The 20,098-nt window shown below is 40.3% G+C and overlaps 1 protein-coding gene across 1 annotated transcript in view; it reads left to right on the forward strand.

Moving 5' to 3' along the window:
* Window positions 1-16,786, forward strand: part of TSPAN15 (tetraspanin 15) — a 38,220-nt gene extending 21,434 nt beyond the window's left edge. Inside the window, exons 4-8 of the mRNA XM_073353513.2 lie at window positions 5,538-5,633; window positions 7,615-7,731; window positions 13,454-13,501; window positions 14,916-15,032; window positions 15,518-16,786. Coding sequence (XP_073209614.1) covers window positions 5,538-5,633; window positions 7,615-7,731; window positions 13,454-13,501; window positions 14,916-15,032; window positions 15,518-15,670 — 531 coding nt within the window. The 3' untranslated portion in view covers window positions 15,671-16,786. The remainder of the gene's footprint in view (window positions 1-5,537; window positions 5,634-7,614; window positions 7,732-13,453; window positions 13,502-14,915; window positions 15,033-15,517) is intronic.
* Window positions 16,787-20,098: the final 3,312 nt, after the last annotated feature.

Raw genomic sequence — 20,098 nt, forward strand, 5'->3', positions numbered from 1 at the left:
CATGGCTGGTGTTATGAGCAGTGCTGTGCACAAGCACTCTGAAGCAGAAGTGTCAGTAAGCATGTTTTGTTTAAAACTTTAGGGGAGTGTGATGGGGTATACAAACCCCACACTGGGCAACAAGGGGTTAAGGGACTGCTCTAGGTTCAGCCAGCCCTGCCCCTCCACACCTGTAGGAAATGCACCAATTGGCAGAGGAGTTAAAAGGCAGGGGATCAGCTCATTTGGTGGCAGAGCAGGGAAGAGACCAGACTACAACCAGCAGCCCCAGCAGAAGAGAGTGGAAGGAAAGGCAGAACCTTTCCCCATGACAACTGAAGGAAGGGAGGACCTGCTACAGAGACAGCCTGAGAAGGAAGCATTCCCCTCTTCCTCTCATATGGACTCCCAGTTCTATTAATTTCCCTTTGTTTTTTTTGGACTACCCCAGCAGGGAAAAGCCCTAGGATTGATCTGGCCCAGATGGGTGGGCTATACTGAAGAAGGAGGCAGTTGCCACACGAGAGAGAAAGAGAGCTACCACACTACATGCAGTTGCCAGAAGGTGGCACAAAAGGCACAAAAATCATGGGATATGGATGAAATGATGGGATGGAGAAAGTTGCATGCTGGGAAGTTGATCCGTTGCTCCCAGTCACCCCTGCACAATTCATTACTGCCCCAACATGCATTGCCAAAACTTCGCAAAAGAGTGTGCTGGATGGTGGTGAGTTGCACATTGGGTTACCTGTGCACCACACAGTGCATCGATTCAAGCAATCCTGGTGAGTATGTGCAGCTCTGACTCAAGGAGCCAAGTATTCATGTGAATGAGTGATATACTACTTGGGGCATGTTTATACTGATACGTTGCAGTCAAAGTTTGTAGTGTAGACATGTAGTATAGTGTAGCCTTTGTCATGATGAGGAACAAGCCATGCTGACAAGCTCATGGGGCCTTCCTTGTTGCTGTAATGAACATCCTCTGTTTCTGTTTCTTGAAGTCTGAAGAAAGGTGCTCTCATGAAGGCTTTTTCTGAGGAGCTGACAGCTGAAGAAAATGAGTCCATCTTCTTGCATAGATATGTGTTGGCTATAATGTTAAACTACAACTAATGTTAAGCTACCAGAGCTATGGGGAAAGAACTAGTGTGGCCTCAGTTAGCTTCTTCCTTGGCTGTCAGAACTGAACAAAAATGTCAAGAAAGAAGTTGAGGGCTTGGAGAGAGAGAAATTGGGAAGATAAGAGACCAAATATGTGATTAATGTGTGCAGAACTAGGTATACAGATGTATTATACAACTTTAGCTTGCTTTATGTGTGCTCCCTCGCGATTGCTTTCTACTAGGTATAAAGAAATACAGGTTTATAGACTCAAACTCTAAACTATTTATTTAACTTTCAGTTTTTCATAGTTTAATTTGGATATTGGAAGATAAATTTGGTTTTCTTATTGATATATTCTTGACTTTTACAGTGTTGTTCTCTTCTTTTGGGATGCTCTTATATAAGTGTACAAAAACTAGAAATTAAAAGACCCATCAGTTGAGTCCACCCACTTGCAGGATTTTGACTCTTGGATGAAGGATGTATTTGATATTGGCAAAAAGATGAAGATTAGATTTCTTATATAATCAATTGTTTTCTGTAGAAGTTTGTTTTATTGGGATTTAAGAAACCTAATGTTAACAGAATAGAAGAAGTGAGCACAATACTTTATTATTTCTACAGACTTTATTTATTGTGGGGCATTCTCTACATATGAAGGAAACTACTGTACCTATTTCTGACCAGAAGTCTAGTCTTGATAAATTTCTTAATTATGAAAATTTTATTTGTAAGGAAGATGGAGGTGTTCTGAAGACTGCCCATTTCAGGAAGGCTATGACTGTATTGGATACTTAAAAGAGAAAAGTTCCAGACATTTTTTCTTACCTCTTAGGCTCATTTATGTAATTCCCAGTACATTGAGCTTAGGAGACATCGCTTCTTATATCTACATCTTCTTTTCTTTATGACTTTTATATGTGCTCAATGCCATGATTGTAAAGTATGCAAATATTCATTTCTTCCCTCTCCTTTCTAGTCCATCGAAACTGAAGCTCTTTGTTTCACTAATGATCTTTAGCACAATTATTTATTTTCATGTTAGACCATAAACTATTTGTATGTTTGATGAGAGATTATTCAGCTTTGTATCATTGGGAATGACAGGGGAACAGTGAGGATAGAGACAGGAATTAAAATATTTTGGCTAAGAAACTAGGGTTGCCAACTTTCTAATCCCAAAAAACCAAACACCCTTGCTCTGCCCCGTCCCTTCCCTGAGGCCCCGCCCCTGCCTTGTGCCTTCTCCGAAGCCTCACGCCCGCTCACTCCATCCCCCTCCCTCTGTTGCTCACTCTCCCCCACCATCACTCACTCGTTCATTTTCACTGGTCTGGGGCAGGGGGTTGGGGTGCGGGAGGGGCTGATGGCTCTGGCTAAGGGTGCAGGCTCTGGGGTGGTGCTGGGGATGAGGGATTTGGGATGCAGGAGGTGGCTCTGGGCTGCGGGGTGGGGCCAAGGGGTTTGGAGTGTGGGAGGGAGCTCTGGGCTGAGGCAGGAGGTTGAGGTGTGGGAGGGGGTATGGAGTCTGGGCTCCAGGGGGGAATTTGGGTGTGGGAGGGGGCTCAGGGCTGGGACAGAGGGTTGGGGCGCAGGAGGAGGTTCAGGGTGACGGCTCCGGGTGGCGCTGACTGGGAAGTGGCCGGCATGTACCTCCCGCTCCTAGGTGGAGGTGCAGCCAGGAGGCTCTGTGTGCTGCCCCTGCCTGCAGGCGCTGCCCCGCAGCTCCCGTTGGCCGGGCGGAGCCAGTGCTCGGGGCTGGGGCAGTGCGTGGAACCCCTGTGGCCACCCCTATGCCTAGGAGCTGGAGGGACATGCTAGCTGCTTCCCAAGAGCTGTGTGGAGCCTGGTAGGGAGCCCGTCAGCCCCGTACCAACCGGACTTTTAATGGTCCAGTCAGCGGCCAGGGTCCCTTTTCGACCAGGTGGTCCAGTCTAAAACCAGACACCTGGCAACCTTACGAGTGACAGGAACTGTACTAAACCTTCAACTTAAACAAAGTGTTTTCTAAAGGCAGTTTTCCTGGCAGCAGTGAAAAGGAGGGAAGACCACTTTCCAGTGCTCAAAGACAGAGCATCCTAACATATTCTGGCCCAAAGGGAGCCCATGTTACTCTAAGATAGTGGTTCTCAACTCTGGTCCACCGCTTGTTCAGGGAAAGCCCCTGGCGCGCTGGGCTGGTTTGTTTACCTGCCGCATCTGCAGGCTCAGCCGATTGTGGCTCCCACTGGCCACAGTTCGCTGCTCCAGGCCAATGGGGGCTGCGGGAAGGGCGGCCAGCACATCCCTCGGCCCGCCGCTTTCTGCAGCACCCGTTGGCCTGGAGCAGTGAACCGCGGCCAGTGGGAGCCGTGACTGGCCGAACCTGTGGATGTGGCAGGTAAACAAACTGCCCCGGCCCGCCAGGGGCTTTCCCTGAACAAGCAGTGGACCAGAGTTGAGAACCACTGCTCTAAGACCTACCAAGTCCTGCAGCTGTTCTAAGGTGATCAAGGCCACAGTCTTGTGCAAGCTACTTCATGAGGCCTTACATAACAACAAGGCCTTACATAAGCAGTATTGCCAACTCAAGCATACAAAAATTGTGAGGCAGACCTCATAAAATGTGGCTTTTTAAAATAAAAACCAGATCCACTTATTGCCCATCTGGTTTTACAGCCTTTAGGATTCATGTTTTCAATCTTTTCTCCGCAACCTTGAGGGTTAGAAACTTTTTAAAACATGGAAGATGAGAGTCTTACATAATCACATGGTTCCATGAGCTTGGGATTTAAGAAGAATAACCAAATATTGCAAGGCTTGGGTAAAATTATGAGAGTGAACAACATTTTCTAAGTGCCTGCATGCATCTTCAGGCTCTTTCTTTAGGAGAATTGGACTGATACCCAATGTACTAGTAAGGGGCATTACTCTAACTCCTGACCACTGTGGGGTTGAGAGCACCAGTCACGTCTCTTTTTTAATTTTATCACCTGAAGGGGAATCTAACCCATTCTGCCAGGGCAAACCAGTCAAAGTTGTGATTTTGCAAATCAAAGACAAATTAATTCTACCATGTGTACCCATGAAATCTCTTCCAACCCAGGGGACCCCACAGCATGTTGTCCTAACCCACTGCGTCTAAATAACTCAGAACAGATAGAGCAATAAGAAACAAATACCTCATGCAAGGAATAACCCTGAAGGAAGGAGGGCAACAGAGGATGGGATGTGCAGCAGCAAGGAAAGTAGAGCAGGAAGAAGCCTGGTTCCACTTTGTGCCTCCCTTTAGGGAGTGTGCCTGGGTCCATCCAGTTAATCCTGCCAGTTGTAGGCATAGATCTTGCTGGGCATGAGTAAACTTGCATATAGCTTGATTTGAGTGCAAGGTTACACTGTAAACAAGGGTGTGAGAGATTGTGTGCTGGAGACTGGTTGCGATAAGCGGGAACACCCTGAACTGATAAGCTTGTAATATTAAGGTGAGGACATAAGCAATATGGGTTTACATGATCTGCAAAGTGATTGGTCCTGACGTGATCGATACAATGTAGATTCAAGAAGTATAGATACTGGTAGCTTGAAAAAAAGTCTATATACTGTGTAGTGTGTGACTTGCTGTGTAATTATGGTTCCACTCTGTACCTAACCCCTCTGTGTCTGGGCCTGGCCAGGATGGGCATAGAGCTGTTACATGCCTAATAAAGTAACCCGAATGAGTAGCTGGAGTTGAACTGAGTTTTTGGATCCCAGAGAACTGGATGAAGTGTTTTCCCAGAACTGGACCAGGTGTTCTGGGTAAGCTGAGTGGAAAAGTTCTTGGCAAGCATTCCAGAAATGATATATTGTGAATTTACCATTTGTAGCTCCTCTAACCCAGGAGGGCTGCCTTTGGCAGGCCATTGCCCTCGAACTGCCAGGGATCTGGACCATTCCCCAATCCCACAATCTGAGCTGGCTTGTTAAGGGTCAGGTTGCCCTGGACTTAGTCTCAGATGACCTGTGCAGTTTCCTGTCTCTACCACTAGCCTGCTGGGTGACTCTGGGCAAATCACTTCATTTCTCCATCCCTCAGTTTCCTTATCTGTAAAATGGGGATAATGATACTTGCCTCCTTTGTAAAGTGCTTTGTGTTCTATAGATGAAAAGTGCTATGTAAGAGCTAGGTAATGTTAATTATTTATACTATCATAAAAAGTGACATCTAAGACACTGATTATCCAAAAACGTATGCATGTGCTTAAACTTTAATCAGTGATGTCAATGGGACTACTTATGTGCTGAAAATTAAGCAAGTGAATAAGTCTTTACATGATCAGGGCTTAATTTAGTTACTACCTGCATCTATAATGACATAATATCTGTTTGTGCTAGTTTTATGCCCATTAGTTACCCTATCAGTAAGTGCTGAGTCTTAAAATATTGTTGTAGAATATGTAAGTGATACATCTTATTTTGCTTTTGTCCCCTAGACAATTGACTTTTTAAATGATAATATCAGAAGAGGAATTAAGAATTATTATGATGATCTGGACTTCAAAAACATAATGGATTTTGTTCAAAAGCAGGTTTGTTTTTCTGGGAGTATTTAATTAAAACTAATTCTAGAAGGGAACGTGGTAAACCCCTGAATGTAACTCTTGATAATAAATATTACGGAGAATATTCTTCCTTGGTGTGTTAATCTAACTCCCATTAATGGGGGGAATAGACTCCCTTGTGTGAGCTGGAAAATCTCTTGTAGACTTTCTGCTGGCAGGGATTTTATGGAGTTCTAGTTGGCTTTTAAAGCCCCCTTTCCCTCCCAGGTGTGAGGAGTGCAAACTGCAACCCCTACACCTCTGAATGTGAATCTGGGACTAAGGGCACGATCCAAATCCTGCTGAAGACAATGCAAAGATTTCCTTTGAAATCCACTGTAATGGGCATTGGACTGGGTTTCACTTACAAAAGCTATGAATTACTGTATTTTGCTTAAACAAATTCTTTTTCTTCTTGAAATGCTTACTGAAGGAAATATATCTGTTACTAAAATTCAGAAATGATGTTGAGCGCAGCTGAACAGTATTTAATAGCATACGTAGTTGACTCATCGCCTTTATTAAAGCTGCTGTGTTAAAATATTTATTGGATTATTGAAGAATTCTGACATATATACTTTTGAGACTATAGAAGAAACAGAAAGTGTTCAGAAGTGTATATAGGGAGCCATACAATGTATAGATTTGTTAAAAACTTCTTCTTAAGTGGCTTAGATGCTGCACAAATTTTGTAACATCATTATGGAAACACCACGGTACTTTCAAAAACAAAGTAAACATGGAAAAAGTTTTCAAAAGCAAACCATCTAAGCTATCTTGTCATTTTAGTTCATACCCTTCTAAGAGTTTCCATGTTCTACAAATAGTTATATATATGGACAGTGATTATAAGTACCAGTGATAGATAAACTCGCGCTTTTTCCTCATTTTGAAAAAAGCAATAGCGGGGGGCTTTTTTAATTAACTGGACTACTGTAAATTAACTAGATTTGTTTTGTTTGCAGGATCACAGTCCTATTCTGTTAATTAAATCACTTTGAAAACATTCTGCTGTTTTTTATAATTTGCAAGAACATCCCTAGATAAAATATCTTTTTTGTGTTTAAAATCTTTTTCATTTTTTACAGGAACCTGGTCAAAATTGACCAGCTCAAAATTCAGCTAAAAAAGAAATAAGTTTTGTGTTATTCAGATCCAAACCAAAATCTATCATCTTTCAAAAATAGAGCTGGGACTGAGTATCAGTTACTTTTACTGTCAAATATAGAGTAATGGCTTAATGAATGATGGAGGGACACGACACGTATCCATAATGCTGCTAGTCCTTTTGAATAGACAGCATATTGAAATTGGATCCTGCTCTTCAGGAGCCCGATTCTTTAGATGTCTTAATATTCTTTCTATTCTGAGGGGCAATACAATGTATGTATGTACACGCATGCGCGCGCTCACGCACACACACACCTGCTAATCAAAGCAAAGTTGATAGTCCCATTATAACCCCAGCTTCAACACTACCCATTAATGGCATATGTACACTAACAGCAAACTGGATCTTTCAATTTAGCTTTTCCCTCCTTGTCAGTCAGATAGAAACTTTCCTGTGGATACAATTTTATATAAAATAAAGTATTTAACCATTGCTACAAACATGATGAGAGCTTTTCCTCTTTCATTTTGCCTCTAATCATTTGATTTTACTGGTTTCTTCTATAAATGATGCTTGGGCTTTTTACCTGAAACGTTGACTCTGATCCAATGCATTTTAAATCTGATTTTCCCTTATCCTGCATATTTTATTTGTGACTTTGACTACAATTTTGGGACATGCTGTGCTATAACTTTTGCTAATGAGTCAATGGTATGACAAGCAGATGTTTTGCTGCCTCTTTTCTCTCTGATACTTGAGCTTTCTTAAAATTACCAGTAATTCATTTTTATATTTGATTCATTCTTCAATTATTAGAAACATTTTTATTAAGACAGATTTTTTTTTCTTTTTTTTAAGTTTAAGTGTTGTGGTGGGGAAGATTTTAAAGACTGGTCAAAGAATCCGTATCATGAGTGTTCTGCACCAGGGCCATTAGCCTGTGGAGTGCCCTATACTTGTTGTATTAGAAATAAGGTATGTATACTCTATTTGTTCTTATTATTTTACCTGGTTTCTGTTAAATCTCAGTGATTCACAGAAAAATAACTATCCTAAATTACTCATTCTCTTAAAGAATAACTTTTCATCAATTAAGAATCTTGGGAAGTATGTCTGTTAGTTAAGCAGAAAGGAACAGATTTTTATAGTTGCTAGGTTTTTATGCTAAGCATAGTCTCCACAAGGTTGTTATGGGGCCAATATAGTATATAGTGGGGTGGAGCTTGAAGTGGGAGCTTGTGATCTGTGACTCTGAGGAACTTAAAAAGGGGAAAGTAATTCTGATTTGGCTGCATACTAAATGCTCCTCTTATCCTTGCTAATTTGCACATCAGCTCTAAGTTCTTATGACTGTTCATGCTTTCCCTTTAGCATTGTATGCATTCTCATAAGTTGCATTCACATGTGTACGTACACACATACTCTTAACTAGCAGTTCATCCCCAATGATCTGAGAAACCTGAATACATACAATGAGAAACTAACCTCTCCTTTTCTCAAATGGCATGACACACAGCAGGAAAATTGGTCTGAATAGCTTGAAAATACCCCTGCTCTATCTGCTGCGTGCTCAAAAGCAGTGAATGTCAGCTTGCTGTCAGAGAGAGAGGCAGAAACTAACTTTTCTTTTTTTCATCTGAACCCTTCCAAAAGTCCTGGTTTGGTTAGAGATTTGGAACAGTTTTTAAATCTATCAGACCCATCGCGAGCATTCTGTAACCAGTGCTCTTACTTTGAAGGCTAAGTGTAACATTAAGTTTGATAAGGAAATGATCCACAATTAAAAAAAAATACTGGAAATGCCTTTCCCACTTTGTTTCAGTCTTTGGAAGTGAGGTCTGTGTACAAGACAGAAAAATAAGGTACTTGTGTAGTTCCTCAACTTTGTTCATTGTGCAGTTCTATGTTTTCCTGATCCTGACCAAATTAGTTTTGAAATAAGGGCATTTGGCATTGACATCTGTACTTGCTGCATACATCTTTCTGCATGTGCCCAGGTACTTCTAGTTCTCCAACTTGGATAAAAGGCTACCCGATTGTCTTTTATACTGTATTTGTCATGCCAAATCTAAATGTTTGCTTTCTGCACAGATCCAGTCAAAGATCTACTTGTAGATAACTTATTTTCACCTGATATAAATAACCCTTTTTATGTACTTCTTTAAGTTAGTGCTCCTATAAAGAATTTTTTGTTAAAATGGTTTGCAATAATTGGCTCAGAAGTCTTGCTGTATGCTGTTTATACTGTGCATATATTATATAAAAGTGTGCATGTTTATTTTCCTTCTTTTATGCCTATGTTGTTTTTGAGAACTGAAAGGAAAATATTTAAATATGTATCACAGCTTGGATAGACTCATTCAGAATTCAAAACTAAGCAATTAATATTTTAAGTCTTATCTGTTTGAGAGTAATAAATTCAATTGTATGAAAATCATTTAGGTTCAGTAATTAGCTGCACTGAGGTAACATGGCCATTGCAAGGACCAGGAACTAACCCTTTAAATTGAGGATGCAGAGGGATGGTGGTGACCAATAAAGAACAATCTAGATTCTTGTTAATTCACAATAGTAATTTTATTTCTAGTATACAGGTCTAAAGTGCAACCTCACTTTTAAAATTGGTTACTTCAAATTTGTGCGAGAACAGTAGTAGAAACTACACAATACTGGTTACTTTCATTAAAAAGCTTCCATAATTATCCAGTTAGATTTATTAATTCATTTTTGGTCAACTTATACTCCTTATGTTCAATTTTTGCTAATATTTGAGTGATGGACTTTTTTTCTGGCATGAATATTGCAGAACAGTACTTTGAGAGTTGCATGCCAGGGTATTTCCACAAAAAATATTTTCTTCTCATCTATTCAGGGAACTGAAACAATATCATGTGACTTTCCTGACCCATCACAAATAAAAAATACAGCATGGGTTCGAAATGTAAACAATCAGTCCATAGAGTATTAAAAAAGAAAAGAAAACTAAAACTTTGTTACATTAAAATACAGAATGTAGTCCATAGATATTTTATGAGCAGGAAGAGGCTGAATTCACAGAATAAATGTAGTCTTTGAATTATTTACTCAGCTCTGTTTATCAAAGAGCAAGGTCAAACACCAAAACAAAATACAATCTTTTGATTTAAGGATAGACTACTAGATTGGATATTGTAGTATGTTTTACATTTTTTTAAAAACTTTTCTGTTATGAAATAGAAGAACCTTGAGTCATGAATGTGCCACTGTACGATCTGTGGAATCTTGCAGCACTGACTCTTTGATCTAATTTGTATAGAAGACCTTACCACCATGTCCATAAAGCAGAAGTCTTTTTTAAAAAAAAATCAAAACATTAATCAAACTTACATGTTTGACAAATGTTTCCAAATACAGCTTGGTTTCTGTATGGACGTCTACAGGTATGATTTATAAATACTCATTCACTCTGTGGTCATGGAAAACTTCTGTTAACGTGTGATGGCCAAATTCGGATCTGATGTAAATCTGAAGGAACTCAGTTGGAGTCAAAGTAGTCACCCAAACCATAGCATTTATCTGATGCATTTATCTTACACTGCTTTGTTTTAGCCAATGTTACATCTAAAATTAAATGGTGTAATGATGTTCTGTGTTTTGAAGCATTGTGTTAAAGTCTGTGTTTATGCATATGGCTAAAATGTTTTGAAAAGTATTAAATCACTTGCAGCAGAAGTTTCATCACATTTATGGGCCTAGTCTTGAAAACCTTTACTTATTGGGAGTATTGTCAGAACACTTGAGCTACTCCTGTTGACCTAGGTAGGATACTTCTCTGAGCAAGGATTTTCAGAATTGGCCTAAAGACAGTTCGGACAAAATAAATTTTAATGACTCTAATTTTGTGCCCACAATTGGTGCTGCCAGTTTACTTGCAAGTTCAAAATTGGAGGCCAGGTTTTTATGCCTTAAAAAAACGGCCTGACTCTTTGGTTTCTGCAGTTTTATTGAGGATTGTCAGCATAAGATACTTACTGCATGAGACATCTTGAGGCTTCAAAATAGATCCAAGGTTTTTGAAAAATATAGAATAAGTATTTCAAACAAAAACCTAGAAATTGTGCATCCAAATGAAAGCTGTGTGAAAGAGGCTCTGTATCTCATTTATTAAAGTAATATATTATCATAACAAAATCTCTGAATATATGACTTCATTAGGTCTCTGGACCCCTATTACAAAATCAATGTTGTCCTCTTTGCCAGAGGTAAAATATGTCTAGAGAGATGTAAAACAAAGGAGCAAAAAGGACTGAGTTGTATTAACCTTAGTCTGAAGGGTGTCTACACTGAGACACTACCAGTATTTAGGAATCATAGAATCATGGAAATGCAGGTCTGGAAGGGACCTCGAAAGGCCCACAACCCACACTGAGGCAGGATCAAGTATACCTAGACTGGCTGGTGTTTACCTAACCTGTTCTTTAAAACCTCCAGTGATGGAGATTCCACAGCCTCCCTCAGTTAACCTGTTTCAGTTCTTAAATATCCTTATGTGAGAAAGTTTTCCCTACTATCTCATATAAATCTCCCTTGCTGGAGATTAAGCCCATTACTACTTTTCCTACCTTCAGGGGACATGGATAACAACTGATCACCTTCTTTTCTGTAACAGCCCTTAACATATTTGAAGACTGTTATCAGACTCCCACTCAGTCTTCTTTTCTCAAGACTAAACATGTCCATGTTTTTTAAAAACTTTCCTCATAGGTCAGGTTTTCTAAACCTTTTATCACTTTTGTTCCTCTCCTCTGGACTCTCTCCAGTTTGTCCACTTCTTTCTTCAAGTGTGGCATCCAAACCTGGACACAGTATTCCAGCTGAGGCCTCACCAGTGCGGTATAGAGCAGAACAGTCACCTCCTATGTCTTGCATACGATATTCCCGACAATACATCCCAAAATGACATTAGTGTTTTGTGCAACTGCATCACGTTGTTGACTCGTATTCAATTTATGATCCACTATAACCCCCAGATCCTTTCCAGCGGTACTATTGCTTAGCCAGTTATTCTCTAGTGTGTTTTTGTGCATTTGATTTTTCCTACCTAAGGACAGCACTTCACAGATGTCTATGTTGAATTTTATCTTGTGAGTCCAGTTTTCCAATTTATCAAGGTCCTATTGAATTCTAATCCTGTCCTTCAAAGTGCTTGCAACCTCTCCCAGCTTGGTGTCATCTTCGGATGTTATAAGCCTACTCTCCCCTCCATTATGCAAATCATTAATGAATATATTGAATAGTACTGGACCCAGGGCAGACCCCTGCAATACCCCACTAGATAAATCCTCCCAGTTTGACAGCGAACAATTAATAACTACTCTGGGTATGATTTTTCAACAAGTTTTGCACCCACTTTATAGTAATTACATCTAGGCGACATTTCTATAGTTTGCTTATGAGACGGTCATGTGGGACTGTGTCAAAAGCCTTACTAAAATCAATATATATTTCGTCTACTGCTTCTCCCGTATCCACTAGGCCTGTAATCATGTCAAAGTTTGGTTTGGCATGTTTTGTTATTGACAAATCCATGTTGGCTGTTTTTTACCACCCTATTATTCTCTAGGTGTTTACAAACTGATTGTTTTGTAATTTGTTCCAGTATTTTTTCAGGTATAAAAGTTAGTCTGACTGGTCTATAATTCCCCAGGTCCTCTTTGTTCCCCCCTCTAAAGATAGATTCTATGTTTGCTCTTCTCCAGTCATCTGGGACCTCACCCATCTTCCAGGAGTTCTCAAATATGATAATCCCTAGTGGTGCTGAGATTGCTTCAGCTAGGTCCTTCTGTACCTTAGGTGAATATCATAAGGCCCTGCCAACTTGAATACATCTAACTTATCTAAATATTCTTTAACTTGTTCTTTCCCTATTCTGGCTTTTGTTCCTTCCCCCTCATTGTTAATATTAGTTGTATTAAGCATCTGGTCACAATTTATCTTTTAAATGAAGACTGAAGCAAAACAGGTACAAAACACCTCAGCCTTCTTGGTGTCTTCCATTATTAGCTCTCCTTCCCTGTTAAGTAGTGGACCCACACTTTCCTTCAATCTGGTCTACACTACAAAGTTAGGTCAACATAAGTCACTTTGTGTCAACCTATTTGGGCATGTGTCTATGCTCAAATTTGTATCCAGACGAAGTAACTGCCCCATTACAGTGATGCAGTAAGCAGTAAAACCACCTCCTTGAGTGGCGTGAAGCCATGGTCAACCTACTGTGACTGACACAGTGTAAGTGTAGACACTTTGTGACTTGTGTCTACCCTAACTGTCCTCCAATAGCTGTCTCACAATAATCCAATCTTTGTGACAGGGACTGCTCTAGTCACCATAAATTCTACTGGCCAGGTGTTACAGACACCGGAAGCCACCCCCTCTTTAAATACCTTGTATTTTTGAATGCCTTTTCCTGACTGCCCACCTTGGCAAGCACACCTAGCAGCTCACCCTAGTGTGCAACTGCCTAACCAACCATGCCGGCTCCATGCACAAGACATGATCCTACCTGGACAAGGAGGGCCTGTGAGGAGAAGAGGCTGTGTAGGCACAGCTATGGCTTCACTGCAAGTTTTGAAGTTGCTTTTACATAAGTGAAAAGTAAAAATAAATTTGCTTTTGTGATTATTTTTTCCAATTTTTGACATTTATTTTTTCTTTTCAGACAGACATTATGAACACTATGTGTGGATATAAAATGATTGACAGAGAGGTAATTTAATTGTAAAGTCTCTTAATTGTAAAGTGTTTCATATTTCTTCTTTCTGGATTTTGTTAAGGTTAAGTAAATTATTAATATAATGCTTACATTATTTAACTTTTTTTTGCCAATTTTTGAAATATAAAGAAATCAAAGATTAACCTGATTTATCTAGAGTAATCCATGAGGAAACATATGGCTTGCCTGTGAAATGCTCTCTTTCTTCCACCTTTAGGTTTGCTGGTTTGACTCAGATGAGAAATACAGACCAACTTCTAATGCTGCATATTTAGTATACAACAGACCATTTCAGTAATGCTAATGCCATGACTAAAACCAGGAAATTATTTTTTAGGAAAGCCAAGGCTTCTCACTAAATAAAAACACATCTTTGTAAAGCTTACTTTTAGTTCTTACAGTATCTTATATACCATAATAGTTGGTATAAAATATAGAAAACTTCACAAAATAATGTAACAGTGGAGAGGAAGTAGGACACTCTGTATTTTTGGTGGGCAGGCTTTTAATGCTTTTTAAGTATAGTTGTGACATATGGCCTAGTCCTGTAGATCTCAGTCATGGGACTAGTCCATTGACTTCAGTGTTGTGGGCTTTGTTGGGACTAGCCACGTGAGAAAGGGCTGCAGGCTCAGGCCCATAGTACAGTAGTGGAGTTCATACTGAACAGAAGCCAATAACTTGATCTGCCACAGGTCTGTACTTCATAGGCTTGTAGAACAAGAATTACTGTTGGATTAAATATCTCTCTCATAAGGCATTTAGCATAAAATGCCAATTTCAATTGTTAATTTTTGTAGATTGGCTATCACCTTTAAATATGATCTTTCCCTTCATTTAGGCTCATTGACTGGGTGCTTTATCCTGCCAGCTGCTAAGCATTCCAGTCTGGCCCTGATCCAGCAAAGTGTTTAAACATGTGCTTAATTTTAACCATGTGAGCAGTTCCATTCATTTCAGTGGGACTACTCATGGGCTTAAATGTCTTGTCGGCTCAGGTCTAGAGTGCTCAAAATCTTGTAGGATTGAGCCTTATATTCTTTTGTCTCCAGCCTACTTGGAGCCTATTGCACTTTGGCTATGGTTTTGTATTTTTAGTATTCCAGCAGAAGCAGCTTGGAAAGTAGGAATGAAAGGGTGGATAGATACCTCTGTATTCCATATGGTCTAAAATTAGGATCAGGTATATTTTTTTCAGCGAAGTATAAATGGAATGTAAAAAGCACTTGTTTAGCCTTGAAAAACTTCAGAATGCATTATCTGAGAGTTGGTGATAAGCCCTCTGTGCCAAATTCAGAGGGTTTGCATGGATGTGAATGAAACAGAATTTGACCCTTTATATTCCAAAAATATATCTGTTCTCTTCTAAGTAAACCGTTGTTTGAAGGTATATTTCATTATTTTACAGCGCCTGAGTGTTCAAGACATTATATATATCCGAGGATGCACAAATGCAGTACTCATTTGGTTCTTAGACAACTACAGCATCATGGCTGGTGTCATGCTTGGCATATTGTTACCCCAGGTAAGGCTAGGCCATTACATTGTCCGTTAAAGGGAATATTTGGTTCATTGCTTTGGTAAACAAAATGGGATTTGATTTTATAGTTAATAAAATACATTTTTACTTAAAGTTTATGTATTCTGTAAACTTATGTGGCTGGACCTTTGTGCCTGTACAGAGCCCCACTGATTTAGTGACAGCAATGTCATATTTTGCATTTTTTCATGACCCTAATCACCTCACCTGAACTCTGCCCACTAATCTGTCTCCACTAAGACTTATTCTAACATTCCATACTCCAGAGTGGTTTCAAACAGCCACTGTTGTCTTTTTTTTAAATCAGCTGGTCATTAATATATGTCCTTCATTCCCCCAAATGTGGATTTTCCCTTCCCCAAGATTGCACTGGCTTGGTGCCCCAAATTTTATATATGAAAATGTAGAGTGAGAGATGTTGGATAAGCAGTACTTTGTCTCCTATTTATATTTGCTGTTTTCTTTTACAGTTCCTTGGAGTGTTGTTATCTTTACTTTACATAACTCGCGTAGAAGATATCATTGCTGAATACAAACATAATGAGGGTCTTTTACAAGAAACACAGCAGAAATCAGAAACTGAATTTGCAGGCACAGGTTGCTGTATGTGTTATCCTGAGTAACGTAGCTGCCATGCAAGAGCTCAAGTGCTGTTTAAAAAAACAAATCTTGTGTTGTGGCTTGTATGTATTTCTGCAGCTCTTAAAGATCTTGAGCTAATTAATCTGTAAACCTTTCTGATTTTTTAAAAAAACGTGTACTTCAAAAACAGAACCTTAACTCTCTCACCATGTGTTCTTAACTGCTTTTCCTGTGTATTTCAATTTTGAGTATGCTTTGAATTTTCACAGGATTTCTCAAGCTGTGCACTCTGGGGCATTTCATACCCTGGAGAGTGCTAAATCTCATGCTAATTGAAACGTGGGCCAGGTAATCCAGTGTGTTCAAACATTTATTTTGGAGCTTTCCCCAACTCTGCTGCCCAGGTGGCTGTTTGCCTCTAACACAGGCCCTCTGTCTCCCATCCTGTCCTCATTTATATCTCTAAGGCAGCAAATGGCCTCCAAGGCTGACACAGGCTAGCTGTGGATGGTTAACTGCAGTGTAGACCTACCCTCAAAGCACAAGCCCAGGGGCCTACCCTGCTTGACAGTGGTTGTCTGAACTTTTTCTAATGATTACTGAAAGATCTGTGGTGAGGAATGCTTTATGTTGGGGAAAACTCAGAGCTAAACTTTTTTGAAAGAGTTTTTGTATTCTAGTTTGACATATTTAAATGTTTGTATTTTCGTATTGATTCCTAATCAGAAGGGAGACTTGTGTGTCTTTGTATATTGAGCTAAATTGTAAATCAAATACATGTTTAATAACTTTTTCATGCTGGTCCTGACTAGGGCTGCCAATTTTGGTTGGACATATTCCTGGAGGTTTCATCGCATGACCAACTTTAATTAAAGATTAATCTTTAAGTCCTGGAAACTCGGCAACCCTAGTGACTGATTTAATGATGTAATATAACTGCATGTAATGCAGCACACTTTCATAAATGAATCTTTTGTGCCTTTTAATAATGTAGGTATACACTAGTGTTTGAGTCAGTCAGGTAACACTTTGACAAACTTTTAAATGCAGTTTATTACTGTACAGATTTTGTATGAGAGTTATTGAATGTTTGGCTAATTTAAATTTTGTAAATCTTGTATTTTCCCCTCTAAGTAAATTAACTAGATTGCCTATTGATTTTTGGAGTTGTTCTGTTATGTGCAGATATTTCATTTTTAAATTGGATTGTTCTCATAAACAATAAATTTTATGATTTGTTTTAAAAAACAAACACTTTATTTCAGGGATGGGCAAACTTTTTGGCCTGAGGGCCACATCTGGGAATAGAAACTATATGAAAGGCCATGAATGCTCACAAAATTGGGGTTGTGGTGCAGGAGGGGTTGAGGGCTCTGGTTAGGGGTATGGACTCCAGGGTGGGGCCAGAAATGAGGAGTTCAGGGTGTGGGAGGGAGCTCTGAGCTGGAGTGGGGGACGGGGTGAGGGCTCTGGGGTGGGGCTGGGGATGAGGAGTTTGGGGTGTAGGAGGGTGCTCTGGGCTGGGATGGAGGGGTTCAGAGGGCAGGAGGGGGATCAGGGCTGGGGCAGGGGTTGGGGCATGGGGAGAGGCTCAGGGATGCAGGCTCCCAGCGGCGCTTACCTCAAGCGGCTCCCGGAAGCAGTGGCACGTCCCTTCTCTGGCTCCTACGTGGAGGCATGGCCAGGCGCCTCTGCATGCTGCCCTGTCCGCAGGTACTGCCACTGCAGCCCCCATTGGAGTGCCGGAGGGGGCCACTGGAACAAGTAGGAGCTGGAGCGGGATGTGGAGCGGCCCCTGACTCTGCTCCCCGTCTGGAGCGCCAGAGCAGGGCCATGCCGCTGCTTCCAGGAGCCATGTGGCGCGGCCCCTGATCCTGCGCCCTGCCTGGAGCGGGGCCATGCCGCTGCTTCTGGGAGCCATGTGGAGCGGCTGATGACCCTGCTCCCTGGCTGGAGCGGGACAAGCCCCAGACCCCACTCCCCAGTGGGAGCTTGTGGGCCGGCTTAAAACAGCTTGCGGTCTGGATCCGGCCTGCGGGCCGTAGTTGGCCCACTCCTGCCTTATTTAAATCTGATTTTGATTATAGTTTTAAAGGGGATCTGTTCAATCATTAACTTTACTAGATTTGAGATACTGACAAGAAAAACCTCTCTCTAGTCTATTTTTCATGAACTCTCAGGCAAGTGCAGAGAAGTTCAGTTGTTATGCAGCTGTAGGAGTAGGGGCTATATTGTGGTGTTATATTCAACTACCTGAAGTAATAAGATTTTTAAACAGCAACAGAACCCGTTTTTTCTTGAGAATTTTGAAGATTTGGATGTCAATAGTCTGCATAGTATCTTGGCCTTTTTTGACTGAGTAAAAATATCCATTTTTTTGTCTGAGTGCCTTCTCTGTAGTATTTCCAACCCCTGTCATACTCACAGGCAAAAGGTGAAGATATAATTGGGTTCTGCAAATAAATAAAAGTCAAGTGTTAGGCCAAGAAATCTTTTTCTGGTGTTTTGTTTTTACCTTCATGAACCCTTCCCTTTTTTCTGTGAGTGTGGTGTTGTTGATACTCTAAGTGGCATGGCAAAAATCCAGCATCACCTTTTTTCTCCTTATTTCTTCTCCCATTCCTGTTTATTTCCTTTCCATTCACTTCTCTTGTTCTCTCTGCCCTCCTCCTGCATTTTCCCACTAATTTCTTCTTAGCTTTTCTCATTTACCAGGGGTATCTAATATAGAAAGCTCCATATTTCTTCAAGGGTCCAGAAATTTGTGCCAGAAATGTCCAACTTGATTTTAAGCTACTATCATAGGAATTAGAGAGGGGAAACTCCTACTGGATCATCCAGTCTACTCTGTGTCAGTAGGATCATTCCTACAGTACATTTTCTAGAGTTCTGTTCAGACCAGTGTTAAATATTTCTGATTATTTCAGTTTTATAGATCTTAGTGCCATTAAGTTTTTCCTGATATTTATTGAGTTGCACACATCTGTCTCTGATGGGTCATCTTTGATAAGTTAAAGGGAAAAGGTGTGTTTTAAAGAAGGATTTGAATAAAGAGACAGAAGGAATTGTAAATGAAAGGGGCATCTTGAAAAGAGGAATCAAGATGAGTACTGGTGAAGGATAAAAAGGGACATTTTGGAGGGGTTTAAACAAAATCAGGAAGCAGAAAACAATGAAGGAAGGAAGGTAGGGGCATGGTATTGAACATCAGGACATACATCTTGAACTTATTATGGAAAGCGAGAGGAAGCCAATGTCAGATTGACCAGCAGAGTACCAACCTCAGGGCAGACTTAAGAGCTAGTCGACAAACCCCAATTTAGCTGTGACTTCCATACTTAGATTTCACCAACCAATTATCAAGTACAAACTCATCAGGCACTATAAGAGTCACAGACAGCTCTCTTGGGTACTCCAATCTACCTTGTCACTTAGGTAAGCTTGCCTTTGTGATAGATGGTCCCTTATACCACGAATCAGCAATATTTAGGTTACTTCCACTCCTAAAAGACCAGTCACTTACCCCAGGTCATTTGCACCTTACATCTCACACCAAAGAGAATGCTTGTAGCTAATCCGATAATAAAATATACACAGATTTATTATATAGGAAAAGGAAATTAAAGAGTTATTTACAAGGTTAAAGCAGATAAACATATACAGACAAATGAGTTCCAATCTTAAATTTCAAAACATAATAGACACTTTTGTAATAAGCAAGCTCTTTGTCCTTTAGGGCTAACTCAGGCTTAGCAGCTGAGGATTCCTTGCTTATGCCTATAAACCTTGCCACTAGAGTCCAAGGAGCAATGAGATACAGTTCCTCCTTGTTAGGGCTTTTATTCCTGTTCCCCCTTCTGCTTTGAGCTGTAAATTTAGCTGATGGGAGGAATTCACTTGCAAGATTCATCTTCATGGGTGGAAGGAGAGTAAACAACAAAATTCTTTTGTCCTTTTTAATGTTCTACTCAATCTGTCTGGTGTTGATGGGCCTTCCTTGTTGGGCAGGACATAACACCTTCAGTTGGAGACTAGCATTTCACACTAGTTAATGTCTCTCTCCTATCTCATGATTTACGCAGTTATAGAGGCTTACAGTGCAAATGCTCAAATATTACCTTATAATATGGGATACAGATGTTTTAAGTGAGATTAATGCATGCAGCAACTCACAAGCATTCTATAAAGTCTAAACACATTCTTATAATTCTAATCTGTATTTTTAACAATATAAACACACAGGTGAGCCAGACTGATTTCAACTATGTATTTGTCAGTATTCAATTGAGGCATGGGGACCTTGGTGTTTGCTGACCCCTGGTCTGCCAGCATCACAGCCAGCACAAAGTTATAAAGAGGTAAAGTGATATAAGGATGATTGGGGTATTTTGCATAGTTAGTGATGAGCTGAGATGTGGGATGGCCAGAAAAGTTGGGGTAGTCATAGCAAATGATGACCAAAGCATAAT

The sequence above is a fragment of the Lepidochelys kempii genome, chromosome 7, assembly GCF_965140285.1.
Source record: "Lepidochelys kempii isolate rLepKem1 chromosome 7, rLepKem1.hap1, whole genome shotgun sequence".
NCBI lineage: Eukaryota > Metazoa > Chordata > Testudines > Cheloniidae > Lepidochelys > Lepidochelys kempii.